The following is a 17,960-nucleotide window of genomic DNA, read 5'->3' on the forward strand; positions in this document are numbered from 1 at the left end:
ATCAGCAAATGATACTTCAATTCTGCACCTCTCACTTTTTTTCAAACATTTTTGGACAAAAGGGAAAGTACTGCCCCAGGCGTTTTTGTTCCAGACTAGTTTACTTCAATTTCTTTGTATACTTTTAGAAGAATCATAAACCAGCCTTCATCTATACGTACCCAGGAGGAAGCACCAGAGCTAGAAGTGAGCTCTCAAATCCTGCTAACACCTTTTGTTGATTCACCTGCCATTGTTTGTGTTCGACAGATAAATGTCTGTCAGTTTCAACGCCTATGAGAATATTCCCTTTCTTTTCACTTAAAATGAAAAGGGTGTTGAAAGAAGAGCAATGAAATTATTTTTCTCAGACATATGTACTTTTGTCACCTGACAGAACTCTCCTCCAATTGATCCCCTTTAATTAGAAAGTTGAATGCAAGAAGTACACAGAAAAAAATGTTTTATGCATATAGTAAATACAGATTTACTCAAACTTTGTAAACTTGAACTTACCTGAAGTAATGTAACACCTGTGCTTCCATTTTGAATCCTAGACTCACCATCTGAATATGCTGTGAATAATTCACGGGAAGACGATCCAAGTTGGTTTTGACTCTGGTAATTAGTACCACCATGACATTCAGAGGTCTCCAGAGCTGTAAAGGGAATTGGCTCTTTACAGAAAACAAACTCAATTGTTCAGTTCTGTATGCATGGGAGCAAGTAATCCAACCCACATTGCAAAAGAGGGCAACGAGGAGGTGGGACACTGTCTTGACAGAAAAGATGTTGCAAAGACTTCACTTAAAACTGAGAATATTATCCATTAAATGTTTATCTAGAAGCATAAAATTCAGTGTAGGCATCCCTTGGTGGCTGTGAACTGATGCATTAAACTAGTTGTAATTTTTTCTCATTCTGGTCTGTTACCAGAATGAGAGTGATCTGTTGTATAAGGATATATATCTTATTGTTGACAACAGCTCAATCAACATTCGAATGACCCTCCATTGACATTTTTGAAAGATTAAGGTGCCTCAGTTAAAGCTACATCCACTTCTACAAACATGCCCTGAACATACCTTTGGTGACATTTGCTCCTAGGGAAACAATAAGTCACATAATATGTATGCATAAATAAGACATTTCAAGGTGCTCTTGAATACATCCACAACTAAACATTGAAGCAAGATATTGTAACTTGTAAATACCTAATTGGAAGTAGGCATAATATTTTATACATATTATTAGTTTAATAAACACCGAGTTGTTTGTTGTTTTGTTTGTTTTGTTGTTGTTGTTGTTGTTTTGTTACTGTTTTTTTTTTCCTAAATTTAAAAACTTCTTCCATATTTCTAAAGAATATAATGGAAACCTAAGATAAAGATGCTGGCAATGCTGTCACCAGATATAATTACTGCCAATGCTTTAGTAAAAGATAATGTTATTTCTACCTTATTATTCTCTCTTTATAATACTTTTTAATAATGCTCTTTTAAAAATGGAAACTAAATGGAGAACTGCCATGTAAAATACCGTAACTGTAACTTTAAACAAGCACATCTGCATTCTTTTGTCAGTAAAAGCAAGAATGAAACTAAACTGCATTAATGTGTCCCCCCCCCCCCTTTTTAAACATGAAAACACAAACTAACCACAAAATGCTGAAAACATAGCATATTGAAACACGCATAATTTCTGTAGTCTTCAAATGATTTGTTAGGAAATATGTGAGCACCAAATGTAAAACACAAGGGAGTGATAAGTGTCACCTTCACAGAATCACAGATTCATCTAGGTTGAAAGAGACCTCCAAGTAGTCCAACCTCTGACCTAACACTAACAAGTCCTCCACTAAACCATATCTCTAAGCTCTACATTCTCATTCAATAGTGCAATACTTTATTAATGACAGAAATATCTGTTTTTAACGCTGCTCATGTTACCAAAAAAAAAAAAAATGCAGTGATAGTCATAATGGCAGCAAAGTAGATTTTGGCACTTATTATATAAAATAACAAATGCACAATTCAGCAGTCTTCTAAGTTAATCCACAAAAATGTAATTAGTGGAATATAGAAAAAAAATCTTTCTCAGTTATTTAAACTGTCCCAAGAGCAAAACAGAAATTCAGTTGTGTAAAATAGTGCAATAGAATTTACACAAGGTTAGCTTAGGAATGTTACCTCTTTTTCAAGTCAACTGATAAAAATGTAAACAAGAATGTGCTAAAACACATTTAGCAACTTGAACATGTGTGCATTTTTTTTTAATTCCATTCAACAGTACAGCATGTAAGTGTTTAGTATTAAAAGATGCACTTTTAAAGCTTGCTTTATTTGTGGCTTGCATAAGGTGATCATGCACTTGCAGCCTAATTTTTTATTTTTGCAATCAGTCCTCCAATGGGAGTGTTCCTAAAAATATATTTGTTTGGATTGTCTAAGCTTATTTAAAACCTAAATTATCTAAAGTGTAATATAGTACAGTGATATTTAGCTTACTATTAGACCTTACGAGAAGTTTTCACATTCTGCTTTCCATATGTATATTTCAGGATGTACATCACAGTTGGAGGCAATATAAGCTATGTCTGTGTTAAAAGAAAATATGTAGGACACATGAAAATACACTAGTCATTTTGAAACAATATTTCATATCTTTTTTTAAAAAAAAAATCTTTAATTCTCCTAAAGTTTTACATACAAAGAATAAATGAAATACGATCTTATTACTTTAAAATTTAATACCAGAAAATGGTGCAAGATAAAATCTATTGTGTGGTTGACTTGTTTTTAAACAGGAACCTGAGAAAGGGCAGGAAATATAACATTTTAACTAGAGAATAAAATCCCTTAATAATTTAAGTAGCTGAACAGATTTTTAATGTTCTACCACAAAACAGCAAGGCAACAGATATGGCCTTATATTCAATGAATTATCGTGAACATCCACTGCAAACCTGAATATTTTCTGCAAAAATAAAACATCAGATTATGCACAAGAATAAAAAGCATCAGAAATAGATGCACCTGATTTTTTTCTTTTTTCTTTTTTTTTTTTAAACCACAAACACCAGAATTTAGCATTTATGTCACAGTCCTTGAACAGTTGCTCTGAGATGACTACATTAAGCACACTATTGCACTAAGTAGACACCCCACAACAGGCTTGCACTGCAACAGTAACATGGTTTTCATACAGGCACAGACTTTGTCTTATTCATGTTCAAAAACAACATGAAATACACAACTCATTACAATATTAGAATTCATCCAACATTTCCTTGTTAGCAAAAAGTTCTTGCCACTTTGGTAACTCAAGTCACTGAATGTTTTTAAAAATTGCAGGTACCTCAAGGAAAACAGGAGTTCCTTTTTCAGCAAGGCAGCATTATATCAGAATATTTTATACCAACTAAGGCATAAAGAACTTTGCATCAGGTATACAATACTCAATCTTTGAATAAAGTTTCGTATTCTGTGTGGCGAAAGTGCATAGGGATTCCACTGGAGTAGAAAGAATCCTCTCACAGTATTAAGGCCTTTCAATTTTAAGTGAACTGTGTTAGGCGAAAGTCAACACAGTGAAAATAGATATAGATAGATATAAGCTTTCTATCTTTGTACTGGACATGACTGAAGTTTTCTCAGCATGTCTTTTCTTCTCCTAGTTGTCGTTCATCTTCTTCATCAGCTTCCTCAATAACCTGAATTTCATCTGCTTGAGGTAAAGATGAGTTCTCAGTCAGCAGTTTAGCTCCTTCAGCTTTATTTTTTTCTTCTTCTTCAATTGCTTTCTTCCATATTTTGTGATTTTCACTTAGATGGTGTATTAGCTGGCAAAATATTCGTCGTCTACCTTTTCTTCTTTGAGCTTCTGAAAAATTAAAAGCATGAATTGATTTTTTGGGATTCAAAGTAATTACATTTTATACATACATATAAAATGTCATGTTGAAAAACAGATGTAAATTTGAGAAAAAATACAGATTCTTATTCAGAATATTTGAACAGTGACACGGAAAAGTATAGTGATGACTTTTTTTATTTGCAAGTCTCCTGATATTAACAAAAAATTATTATGAGTAGAAATTAAGGTGCATAATCACAAAATCTACAATATTTGAACTCCCTAATTTCAACTATCATTGTTATTCCTGAATGTATTAAATAAAAAAATGTGTGTGCAAACTCAAATACAGAAACTTACTTAAAATAAGATCGTCTTCTATTTCCTCATCATCACTCTCCGACTGTGCTCCATCATCATCTTCATTACTTTCTGCATCCTCCTCTTCATCAACCCATTGCCCTGGAAGCAACCCAGCTGCGTTATAGGAATTACAAAGGGGGCCAACTATGTGAGTGATGAAAGATTCTTGCAGTTTTGCAAGCTGTGGAGAAGAGCGATCCATGAAGGGACTTATAGGCAACCCAAGACTTGCCTCCTCATCACCCTGAAAAAGAAAGGACCAAAAATACAGAACTTCTCAAAAAATTAAATTCCATTTTTAAAGATCAACTTTAAGGAACCAAATAGATATTAAATGGATTGCGTCTATGTGTCAAAGGCAATAATAATATAGACTAAATAAGTGAAAATGTAAACAGGACAAATAATAATGAAAAATAAAGACATTTTCAGATTTGCACAGATCATAATCCTCCCTTCAGCTTTGCTGCAATACCCTTTGTATGGATGAAGATCTAGTTCTACTGGGACTGCTATTCCTCTGCCTTTATAGGATAGCTTCAGGGTAGGCAGAAATTTGACTTCAGCTGCTGAGCCGATGAACAGAGAAAATGGGAAAGTAATCAAATAGAGTAAGGCGTTCTGATGAATGGCTTCCTCCAAAAGCATGGGGTAGATTGAAAGGAAACACAACATCCAATATAAATTACATATATCTATATATAAATATTATATATGTATGTATTTATTTTTATAAATGAGAGAAGAAAAATTTGAGCAGTTGCTCTGATTTATAACAACTTGTCTTAGCATTTCTGTGGGACCTGATTGTTTGATTTTTTTTTTCCTAAAGGAATAACTTAGAACACTAGGTGTAAGCACTTCAGGTACTAAGTGAAAACTTAAGTCTCCTAAGTGTTTTTGTAGTTTACTTGTATTATCCTAGTCTGAAAGATATTTTTTAATCCCTGGTTGTTGCCTTATAAATAGTGAATCCCCTAGGAAATTGGCTACAGAAAAATAACTGTAGAAATGTTGTAAGATATATTTGGGGGGGCCTTACAGAAGTTCTAGATGTAAAAATAGACACCCAATTTTCTGACTTTTTTTTTTTTTTTAAAGTTATTTACAATAGGATTATTTATTAAAGTTCCTTTATTAAAGTTCCACTGTAAACATTTATTTACATTTTAATAATGCTATTTACTAATGCATATATTTCATAGTTGGTTTTGAAAGTTTTAATGTCTTCTGCCTCGGCACTATGGATTCATTGAATATACATTTCCAGTCTTGTGGATTCCATAATATTCTTTGACAAGGAATCATTCCTGTTAACTTCCCAAAGTGGAAGAAGTTATTTTAGTTTATCAGTATCAACCTAAAGGAAGAGGTGGGGAATGAACAAAACTAATATCTGAAAAATGGACAACATTAGTGGGGAATTTTTTTTCAAGCTTCTAAGAAAATAGGAAGTAAAAGATTATGTTAGCATACTAAGTATAAAAATTACTTGACAGTATTCAGAAAGAGAAGGTGGAAATACTTTACCTGAAGATTTAAGGCAAGGAATAATATTTAGCTATATATTTTTAATGTAAAGAATTGTATGTCTGTCCCAAATTAAAAAAACAAACAAACAAAAAAAACCTTTCCATACCTACCTGTTCATAAAATTCATTAACAATGCCTTCTGTCCATTTCAGATGCAGCTCTCTAACTTTTGCTGGGCCATTAATATCTGCCAGTTTTATGCATATTTGACAGACAAGCAAGCGATCATTTTCATTGCTCCATTCTATACCATGACTGTTGATATCATTGACCTGTGTTGAGTACATACGTTTTTAAAAATTAAGTTAAAACTATTCATGAACATTATATTTTCAGGCTCTACACAACAGACAGACACTTGATTAAGTTTTTTCTTTTGTTGTTGTTTTTGTTTTGTCATTTTTATTCAAAGTCACTTTCTATCTTTGAGAAGACTGAACCATGATATGATTGAGGTCCTGTGTGTCGCATCTGCTAAGCCTACTATGCGATACACAAACTGACATATAACTGTTCTACACATATTTGATTTTTTGAGTCACTTAAATATAAATAATTTAAAACTTCAAATGCAAGTAATTAATGCTATCAAATAGCAATGCAAACATTGCTATTCATGCATATCATGACCATCGTGAAATTTGTGACAACATTAAAATGTAACTAACCTTGGCATTAAATTCTGCAAGGAAATCAAAATGCTTCTTGAGATCTGTGGCAAGAATTGCTTCAATCACTAAGAAACGAAAACGCTTAAATTCTACATGATCAAGATTTGATAAGAAGTTGTATTCTGGTCGTGATAAGAAAAGATTCCAGGCAGAAGCAGCATGGTGATTTTCTAAGACTGATCTGTCATTGTAGAGAACAGCCTACACAAGAAGAAAATCATAAATGATAGGTTTAATATTTAGAATTATAATTAAATATTCTGAAGCTTAATGGATAGTCACTAGCAGCTTTTTTGTTGTTGTTCTTAATGAAAATATTAAATGATGTTTTCACCTTCTAGCTTTGAGGGTTAAAAGTGAAATAAAAGTGGCAGATAAGAGGAAATAAAGTAGAAAAAAAAAATTTCTTTCTTCAAAAGTCCTTAAAGGTCTCCTAGATCTCCATTTATCCTTTTAGGCATACATGCACACACACACACACACACACAGCCCACACTTAAAATAGAGACTTTGTATGTTTGGCAATATGTATGGGGCACACACACTAACACAAAAACAGAACAAAACAAAACCCACAGATCTAATTATATGCTGTTAATTCCTCTCAGTTCCAGTACAGTGTTTTGTTTTTAAGAATCGTTTATTAAATTAAAAAATGAAAAAAACTCTAAAGTGAATTAAGAACTGTGGTTAATGCAAAATACTGCAGAGATTCACTATTTCAATATGTTACATTTAATGCTGATGAATACATTTTAACTGTAAATGAATTACAAATATTAAACAGTAGTAGATTTTACTCACAAATCCTGTGTTTATAAAATATCTTAGAATATAACCAATTGAATATAAATTAAGTAGGACCTGAAAAGACTTTTATGGAAAACTGCAAAAAAAAATCTTCAATTTTTGACAAGATGAAGAGATTATTGATAAAATGAATGTGTTCATTTTTGAAAAGTGGAGGTGAATGTTTATGTCATTTGTTTTGATTCTTCCTTTCATATTGTTTTCGGTATAAACGCATAACTATTTTTTTTTTTTTAAATCTGAAATCCTTGAAAGCTGACTGTGAAGTTCATTTTTAAAGCCTCCATCTCCTGACAAGTTGTATTAGTTTCTGATTTACTGCTGTTATTGTCATTATTATTTCAGTTTCTCCTCTCAAGCTTATTAAGAGATAGAAATCACTATGATACATATTCTTTTTCCCCGACGGTATTGCACTCATTAAGTAAAAACATTTCACTGTGAACTTCAGTTATCTTTTATTCAGTGGAATATCCTTCCCCACCACACCCTCCCCTCTCCACTTTTTTTTTTTTGTATTTAAAAATTGCTCTCCCTTAAAACTTTGCTCTCCCTTGCATCTACTATAATTGTCTTTTCAACCCTGAAAAGAATCTCTACTTTCCTACTGTCTGTTCTAACAAAAAAGTTGAATATGAGAGACAAAAGCAAGGATGTTTTGCATATTTCTTCTTAGTTTACTCATCCACCCTTACAGATAACAATTATTTACCATAATGGACTAATTCAGAGGTCAGGAAATGCAGTTAATTGAACTGCTAAAACTTTTTTTTTTTAATATAGTAATTGCAGAAATTACTACGATTACAGAAGACTCCCAAAATGTGATATATCCACGAGTTTCGCTGCTTAGACAGTTGTAGAACCAGCTTTCTGAAATAATCTATTACTATAACCTGCGTTTATTTATTTTTTTGCTTACAGATTTGTAAACTGAAAAATATTTTTATATATTTGCACAACCAATACACACGAAACACATTGGAAATTATCGGGAAAAACTGTTACACGAGTAAATATAAATTAATTTCCCTGTGCCTTATATTGGGCAAATGATCCCTAAACAGGTAATAGTAGTGATATAGAAGAAAGGCGATTTTACTATTTTGATTTCAGATAGAGACAAATAATTTTCTGGTTAAAGAATCTCTTACCTGTGGTGCATTTGTAGCTACTAGAAAAGCATTTGTACGACCAGGATGATCATAATCATGCATGGCAGCTGCTACATATAAAGCCATCAATTCCAAGGCAGGAATGTTTGATGCCAGGCACCCATAGCTATCATCAGCAACAGAACAGGTTTTTGAAGAAATATAGTTGACTTGAACAGGGGCAACACCACTAGCTTCATCTACAAAAATTGAAAATAGAAAAATAAAATATTTAGAACGCGATTCAGTTATATTTTTAATACATTTTAAATGACTCAGTGTTACTTTAAAATACTAACATAATCTTAATACGGTTATCCTTACAATTGTGGAGCTGAATAATTGTCAAAGAAGGAATTCTTATATCTTAAAGAAGGAACAAAAAGGGAAAGAAAAAAAAAAAGTCATATTACTGCTTTTACATAAACCAGCAATTTTGAATTACAGTTGAAAAGGCCAGTAAGCAGAAAATTCATGACCACATTGGTTGTCCAAAATAGTAGATACAATCTTACAAATATATAGAAAATTTTAAAGATGTTAAACAGGATGTCAGGACATTCTGGAATATTTAAGAAGTGTCCCAAAATGGAAAAGCCATATGTTCCTGTTCTAAAACCAATTCCTTAGTACTGCATACAGATATCAATATACCTTAGGAATCTTTTTTTCAGACATGATATCCCACAACAATCCTGAAAGATAACTATCATTCACACAAATAAAAGAGACTTTTGGAAGAGCTGTTACTACTCATATGTGGAAAAAAAAAATTAGTCTAATGTATTCCGAGTGCTAAACATGTACTGACTGTAGCAGTATGCAGAGGTTTCATTCAGCATAGAAAGCTTAAGTGAAACGGTATTCTTGGCTAACAAGTCAGCTCATCTAATAACTGTTCTAAAATCAACTGCATTATACTTCTGAATTGTTTATACTAATATTTGAATAGTATATACTAATATTGTCAGATATCTAGTCCCTTATATTAAAATATAAGCAATAATATTTGAGTTACAAGAATTTTTTTTCCCCCCTGAGAATCACAGAATGGCCTGGATTGGAAAGGACCTTAAAGATCATCTTGTCTCAACCTCCCTGCTCTGGCAGGGTTGCCAACCACTAGAGCAGGCTGCCTAGAGCTGCAGTTTTGTTTGATTTATTGTAGTTTCATTAAAATATTATTACAGCAAATGCATAGAAGTAAACTATGTGTATACATACCCATATCACTCTCCATTATATGCTCATTATGAATTTGCTGAAATCCAGGAATGGGCCGTGTTGTCAGATACCATACTGCATGAAGAACATCTGTGGCATGTATACGATTGTGATCTGAAAAGTATATTAAAAAAAAAAAAAAAAAAAAGAGCTACTTTACACCCTTTACTCAGGCTTTGGTGTGCAAGTTAATTTTAAAAATCCACATAAAAAAAAATATATATATATATATCTTGAAAATAAATAAAAATAAAATGGAAACAAAATTATTTGTAATATTTTTCAAATTTCACATGGACATGATACATTATATTTGACTTTTAATTCTCATGAAGCCTTATTCAATGACATTTTCTTATTCTTTCCTTTTCCCTACCTGTGTTGTAAACTTACTGTAACCAGTGTTTCCAGACAAAAAAAAACACTAACACTTATGTATATTCATACATCGCATAAGATACACCGTGTAGCTTATAAAAAAAAAAAAGGAAAAATAAAATAAAAATGTAGTAATACACAAAACATCAAAACAATTATTTATGTTTAACTTACATTAATAACTTGGAGAAACGAGCAGAAAAATGAAATTAAGGACAAATAGAAAGAATGGAACTAACTCAATTGAGTGGATTTGTTGACGCTGTACTTCTTGTGACATTATTCATATAAAAACCAAACCTCTACTTTCTTTTATTAAAACATGAAATTAAGTGTTTTTGAGTGTTGTATTTCTGCAGAAATACCAGGGGCAAATCAGTACAGAAAAATCAGTAAAAGGACTGATCAGCTAGTTCCAAATTGGTTAAAACCCCAAGGTAGAATTGAGCTTTGCTATTTAATATCTAAAGAACTATTTTTGTTATGTAATCCATTTATTTTCCATTATAATTATATTTCTAATGGGATCTCATAGAATGTTAGTGGTACGCCACAAAAAGAATTAGAGATCTACAGTGGATCACAGACTGACTATAAAACTAAACACACTATTAAAAGATGTGTTATGTGAAAACCTGAAATTATTTGTTCTGCCACTCTTGGATTTTGTACAGCGAGAGAAGACGTGGAATACAGTAGGAATAGGGAACAAGGATTTACAAAGTAAAATTAGAACCAATTTTGTGTATAATAAGGGACTTTAAAGTAACCCAGCAGGCCTTCAAAGTACAAGAAAATGCATCGAATGTGATTAAACAACAGTTCCATCTATCTATCACAAAGGAACCACAAAAAAATATCTAATGGATCAAATATAAGGTAAATTTCTATTAAATATAAAGAAAAAACAACAATTATACTGGTAGTAGACACTATATCACAATGTTTTTAAGAGGTAAAAATCATTCATTCTCTAGGCATACTTCATCTGACCCGAGAGTCAGGGAAGGATTAAGTGACCTTTTAAATCAGTGATGGTGAGCTACTAACACTGATACCATTCTGACACCTAGGGACATCTGGGTTGGCACAAACACTTGTGACATGATTTTATTTTATTTTTAAATTTGGCAACACTAAACAGAGAGATGAATGATTGCTGTCCAAGTTCTTTATTTTCTTATAGCTCTACTACAGGACTAATCCAATTTTCTACTAAATCAAGAGATGTTCTATTGATTTAAGTATGTTGGATTCAGTTACTCATTCAAATAATTTAAGATTATATTCAGCCTATACATTAATGATTTCCATTTTGGATTTTTTTTTTTTTTTTTTTTTTGCAGTAAATTAAATAAGTTCTAAATTCTGAGAAATATAATAATTAAAACATACCTATTCCTCAATATTAAATATTAATGCAGAACTCAAAGAGATACTCTAACATATAAGAAAAAACACACACAATTATATATTACTCACAGGGAATATCTCTGTAGCCATTTTCCAGCGCACAGAAGTAATTCATGAATTCTTGAATTGGGATTTTGAAAATCTCAAACAAACCAGTGTCTTGAAACAAAGTATAAGTTACCTAAACATACATTAAAATGAATTTTAGTCTGAAAGATTCCTAAGCATATTCCGTTTTTGCAACTTTAAAAATGTTCTTGTTTTTAAAATTTTGCTTGCCGATAGAGCTGGAAATTATTGATATGCCATTAAAATTTACCTGAAAGCTAATGTCATACAGTTGCATGTTTAATCATTTTAACACCAAAAATATGCACTTTTATATTCCTCTCAAATACAGGATAATAAAACCTTTTTTCTCTACTGATAAATTATATTTCCAACTGATTATTTTAATAACATTCTCTAAAATTATCCATGATACGTTCCATTAGTAACCTAAAAAAGAAGAAATCTATATTCTTACTTATTACTCTAAAATTCAGATTACCTAACTATCGTAGCAGATCCATTAATAGGGAGGACAGGGGAAAAGGTAGAGAGTCACCCCACACCTGTATTTACTTTTAGAGAACTTAAATTCTATTCTTCCTAACCCCTGTGAAATATCTCGGGTATTTTTAAAACAATATGCCTGATAAACCAAAAAATATTGCAAAATATTTTTAACACGTACATGACACGTACACACATGAATACTGTGCAAATACATTAAGCTGTACAAGTAGAACAGAGTGACTATAACGACCGAAAACCAGTTAAGGCCACAAATATTGTGAAAGCTTTTTAAAACAAGACACTACACCTCTTTTGCCACCTCCTTCCCAGACACTTGAGAGAATGTGAAAATCTCTGAAGTGTGGGAGGCGTTCAAAGAAACATGAGAGCAAAATGAAGGGACATCCCTCCTTCCAGCTGTCCCAACCAGCCCCCTTACACATACTCAATCTGAGAACCTTACAACTGATAATGGTAAAGTGCAGTTTTTATTTGGCTTTTAACCAAAGTATATATTGGATGCTTACAGAACAACTAACAAAAGGAGTGGGGGAAGAGGAGGAGGAAGAAGACAGGTGATACACATGTATACAGAACTATTCCAGAACATGTGATAGAGTTAAGTAGAAACCTGCACACTTAAGTACTTACAGGTTTGAATACCAGACTGCACACAAATGAAACGCAAGCTAATACAGATCCCAAAGTACTAGTATACAACTGTAAAAATACCACTCAAAAATGGATTGTGGCATTCTCGACTGCACATTAACAGCAGTCGATAACTGAGGTGACAAAAAACCTGTCAACATTTGATTAAAAAAAAAAAAAAGAAAAGAAAAAAAAATAAAAGAAAACCAACTGAAGACTTAAAACAATAGCCAGAATATTTGTGGATAATAAAAGAAAAGACAGTGCCTAATGACAAAAATGAAGTTTTCCTCATTGCTTTTTCCATGCCTTCATATAGATGCAGATCTATTTTTCCACCTGCACATGAGTCCTTTAAATCATTTTCCTTCCTTTCAGCTGCTTGTTCATAACACTACCCTTGAACCAAAAGAAACATACATTCTACCTCAACGTAAAAAACTAAAATACTAGCAAGAAAAAAAAAACTTTTCATCTTTGTATTAGAACCAAATCCAGCTCATACTATAGCCCCATGATTTCTAAATCCAGAATAAAGAAAGAAACAGAAGTTTAAAGATGACATTAATGAATAGAAGAGGCTGGGAAAGACCAAACAGGATCATTATTTTGCACCTGCCATTAGATTGGCTTCAGCACAACATAAAACTGCACAAAAGAGCTTAGTAGTAAGTCAGAAAGAGATAAAAGGGATACTACATGCAGAAAGCAGCATGGAAAAAAAATCCCATTGTTTGTAGGATCAAGAGGCAAAAGACTGCCTAAAAGATCACTTCTCTTCCCCCACAGGTGTAGCTCTGGCAGAATTATTTTACTGAAATAAAGAAAAAAGAAATGGTTGACAAACAAGGTAGCAATTCTGAAAGCAGGAGACATTTTTTTTATGTTTTTTTAAATAGGAAATGGCACATTACTACAAAACCCATTCCAGTAAGCATGAATCTAACCTATTTTACATTGAAAATAAAATTCAGAAAAATTGGAGCAAGTTGTAAATAAATAAATCACTTATGGTTTACTATGAGAGAGTACGTGAAAAATGATATTTCCACTTTTCAAGTCAGTGTTCAAATTTATGTTGACTGCAAAACTTTACAATAGTTTAAATAAAATATAAAAGCTTGACAGTTTTATACACCCTCCCTCTCCCTCATATAATAAAATACAACAAACCTGGCTAAGGATCCTTCCAGACTGGTCTCCCATTTCTTGTACAAGGTCAAAAATTTGGAAGTTCCAATTGTTCATTTTCTCCATTAGTGAGTCATGTTCTATTAACATCGTTTCTAATGCAGGATTCTGCTCTACCTGTATGAGAGTAAGACGCTTAATCATCTCTAAAATAAGAATGAAAACTAATTTGTCAGCTATATTGACAAGAAAACATCAAAATGATAAAACCCTATTGAACTTGTTGAATGGTGCCGTAACCGTGGCTATGAGAAAAATTGTAAATCAACAGCACAAATAGCACAGTTAATTGCTTGGCTTTTCATATTTGGGGGAAGCTTTCTGAGACAGTACCATTATTATTATTATTAAAGCAAGTTGAGTTAATAAAACAAAGCAAAAATATGCATAAGCTAACATTTACTGAGCTTTGACAATTCCTTAGCTGAACCAGATTTGAAAAATTGATGTATAGACCCAAAATGGTAGAAAGGTGTATTCAACAACTTGTCTTCTTGTACTACCAATATGCGGCATTGTGTGAACAGTGTCTTTATAGTTTCACTGAAATTGATGCATCTCTCATAAACTTCAAAGAGAAAATACAAGTCAATTAGTATTTGAACATAATACCTACATTAAATCCACACAAATTAATTTTGGTCAACAGTAATTAGTGCAAGTCATCATCTTGTTATTTGCTACTGAAATTCTTGTGAGGTAGAAATACTCTATTATTAACTGTAAATTTGAATTCCAGTGATGCACCATTTCCCTTCAGTCACTACAGATATTAGCAATAATAAAACCTCTTTACTACACGTTACAAATGATAAATATTTTATTGATAGAAGTTACTGCAAGTTCTTTTGCAATTTTGTGCTTACAAGTGGACTATTTTGTGTTTGAATGATTATTTCCTTCTTTTCATCTTTTGTCTTCTCTGTATGGTAGAAAGATTCTTTTGGAACACTAGTGCTTCCAGCTTCACCTTAAAGAAAATAAATAGATAAATACTATATCAATCATTTATTTGTAAAATATTAATGACTAATAATTCTTTTACTTGTACAGATTTCTTCACAGAAAGATAAATAATGGCTTGTTTCTAAACCACTTATTTAAGAATTTAGCAACAAAGTGTCAAGGGATAAAATCTATTAGACAAAATGTATTTGAAGATTTAGAAAAAGTAGAAGCATGACTTTTTACTTGTACAAATTGGTGCAGTGCTTAGTTTAGTTGAGATAATACAGAAATTTTTGACATACTGAGTAGGGGTCTATAAAGCTATGACTGGAAGCCTATTATATAATGCTTATTCTGAAGCAGTTTAATATTGTAGATTATCCCAATTATCCCAAGTGGCAAGTTGAAATAAAATATGCATATAAATTATTTAAAGTATAGTGAAATTTCATGTAGAAATATAAAAATATTAATTTAACTGGCTTTTAAGAAAACACAAATATTTGTCTATTTTGAAATCCCACCTGATTTTTTGTCTTTATATTCTGCAAATTCTTGTTCTGGTGTTGGAACAGCCTTGAGTATGTGACATCCACAGCTTACAGAATACATGAAAAATATTTAAAACATTCAGTAATTTTCTTCTTTTGCTATTGCTGTGTTGTATTGAAAAAAATCTGCAAATTACTTTTCTTAAAAAAATATGCTTTTCAAGGTTCCTCCACCAAGTGACCTTAGTATTTTCTTCTAAATTAAGTACATACGGATTTAGCCTGTACTTAGAAAATAATCAGCCATCACCTCCCCTGGACTCTCTTCCACGAATTAACAACATAGAGATAATTCTTTAGGAAGTGTTCAGACATAAAGGATTAAATTCCCAGGTCAGAAGTCATCCTTCTCTAAAATATGTAAATTATTATTGCTCTACAATAACTACTGCATTTCCTACCAAGGATGAAATGTTTCAATTCATTAGTACACAACTCAATGATACAGCATCGTTTAGTTCCCTGGATAATACACATACAAATTATTATGAGATTATATTCTTTTTTTTTCCCTCAATATTAACAAATAATAGGCCCTGTTATTGTTTTCAATGAAAATAGTATGTTCAATATACATGAAGTTACTAAAAATGTAACAGATTACAGTACCTGCTACACACATGACCTATAGGTGTTTTAACTTGCTGCTGAAAATCTGAAGAACTAAATGTGTACGCTGGAGGCTTATAAATATTAATGCTTGGTTTTGTAAGAAAATCAGCAGTATCAGGAAATTCTACAGGTGACCAGCTGCTGAGGGTCCCACTGGAGACAGATCCATGACTAGGTGAACCCACAGGACTCAGGCCAGGAGAAGCACCTTCCAAAACAAATATAACATTGGGTTCAGACTGTAATAATAGTCTTATTGTTTAGAAAGACTGAAAATAAACAACAGTAATCTTTATGAATTGTAAAGAATGTGGAAGTTTTCAAAATGTGGTGTACAGTTCACATTGTTAAATATATATAGATCAGCAAGATATATTCCTGATTTTGAGATCTACAAATATACAACAGTCTAGGCAATATATCTGAAGGAGCAGACTATGTAATGCATAACATCTAGCTTTTGAAGGTTTTGTTTTGTTTTTAGCTTTGGAAAACTTTAATTGGTTGCTGAAATTTTCTCTATTCCTTTCTGATTCAGGATCACATTTTTTCCAGAACAAATGACCAAAAAAACCTCAGTATTGCTAACTGACCTAGTGCAAACTCTTTTACCTCATTGTTTTGTAATGAAGGAAAAATAGACTTAATGACATTTTTAAAAACAAAAGAAAAAAAAAAGTAATCATATTTTTGAAGCAAGGGATTAAAGCTGGCAGATACTGGCCATTTTGACAGTGATGTGTCATTTTGTTAATGGTATGGTAATCTGTCCAAATCTGACTATTAAGTCATTAAAAACAAATTAACAAAAACAACTGAAGTTCATTGTAATTAGGTATTTACAAACAAAACAAAACAAAACAAAAAAAAACTCAACCTTCCATGAAATTCACCATTCCTGTTCAAACACTAAGCTCGGTTTTACTTCAGGTAATCTAGGAAAGAAAACTGGTAAAACTGCACTTTGACTACCATGTGCCTGACATGAATTTACAACAACATTTGGTGTTAAGCCAAATATCAGTTCTTTCCTATGCAAAAGTACAAAAAATATAGGTCTATGAGTGCAAAAGGTAAGTTATAACCATTGTAAACATACTTTCATCAAAAACAATAAAATGCTCTTTGTCAATGGCTCAAAGAGCAAAATCATGAAGTATTCTTTGGATATTCCATTGATGAATTTGTTACTGTCCTGCAAGCTATGAAGCAAAAACTCCATCATATTTTTTGTGATTGGTAGTGCACGACAACAAATTACTAAGAGAACATACAGTAGACATTAACTGCCCTTAAAAAAGGAATCCATACATTATACACTTCAAACAGTAGTATCACAGGCTGCACTGAATTGACTCACATACCTCAAGAGAAGTAATTGCATTTTGTTATATGTAAAATATATATATATTTTGAAGCCTACAGTGCATAAATAACATTGCTCCATTACAAAATACAGCACTACTAAAAAAAAATAAAAGAAAAAGGTCCTTATTAAGGTATGTGAACTTAGCAATTTTCAATAATTACCAACCATGCTGAATATAACAACTTGCAGATACATTGCATTAGGTGACTAGTGAGCTTTTTATAAAGTTATGTTAACTGTAATTTTGAATTTCTTAGAAGCAGATTAAAAACGTCTAGATACTAAGTGTGTGTGTGTGTATAATGTATATAAAACACGTTGGTATTATACAGGTACTACATTAGCATTAAATAAATAAATATAAACAATTGTAACGCATGATGTACTGCCTTGACATCCTGCCACTAGGCTATACAAATCACACAATCTTACTTGTTCGTCTGGAACTTAAATGATGAGCCAACGTTATTGAAGATGACCTTTGTTTTGGTATTGTCAGCAGGTTTGCACCAAATGACCCATTTGAATGAGTTCCTTGGCTGAAAAACAAACAAACAAAAAAAATTATTCTACCCTACCTTTGTATTCCATCAATAAATTTTATTTTATCAAATAAAATGCTTGTAGAACAGCTAGACTAAGTTCCACTACCATTCAAGAAAAAGAGAGTACTAGACAGAAATAAAAGGCAAGATCAGCT

The 17,960-nt window shown here is 32.0% G+C and overlaps 1 protein-coding gene across 1 annotated transcript in view; it reads right to left on the reverse strand.

Moving 5' to 3' along the window:
* Positions 1-2,710: 2,710 nt before the first annotated feature.
* The window catches only part of PDE3B (phosphodiesterase 3B), an 85,421-nt gene continuing 70,171 nt past the window's right edge, over positions 2,711-17,960 (reverse strand). Inside the window, exons 5-16 of the mRNA XM_013100967.5 lie at positions 17,693-17,799; positions 15,889-16,099; positions 15,253-15,326; positions 14,647-14,750; positions 13,763-13,897; positions 11,450-11,561; positions 9,590-9,703; positions 8,366-8,565; positions 6,399-6,602; positions 5,841-6,002; positions 4,195-4,441; positions 2,711-3,861 (exon numbers count right to left, since the gene is read on the reverse strand). Of these exons, the coding sequence (XP_012956421.4) occupies positions 3,632-3,861; positions 4,195-4,441; positions 5,841-6,002; positions 6,399-6,602; positions 8,366-8,565; positions 9,590-9,703; positions 11,450-11,561; positions 13,763-13,897; positions 14,647-14,750; positions 15,253-15,326; positions 15,889-16,099; positions 17,693-17,799 (1,900 nt within the window). The 3' untranslated portion in view covers positions 2,711-3,631. The remainder of the gene's footprint in view (positions 3,862-4,194; positions 4,442-5,840; positions 6,003-6,398; positions 6,603-8,365; positions 8,566-9,589; positions 9,704-11,449; positions 11,562-13,762; positions 13,898-14,646; positions 14,751-15,252; positions 15,327-15,888; positions 16,100-17,692; positions 17,800-17,960) is intronic.

Source organism: Anas platyrhynchos, chromosome 5 (genome assembly GCF_047663525.1).
Source record: "Anas platyrhynchos isolate ZD024472 breed Pekin duck chromosome 5, IASCAAS_PekinDuck_T2T, whole genome shotgun sequence".
Classification (NCBI taxonomy): Eukaryota; Metazoa; Chordata; class Aves; order Anseriformes; family Anatidae; genus Anas; species Anas platyrhynchos.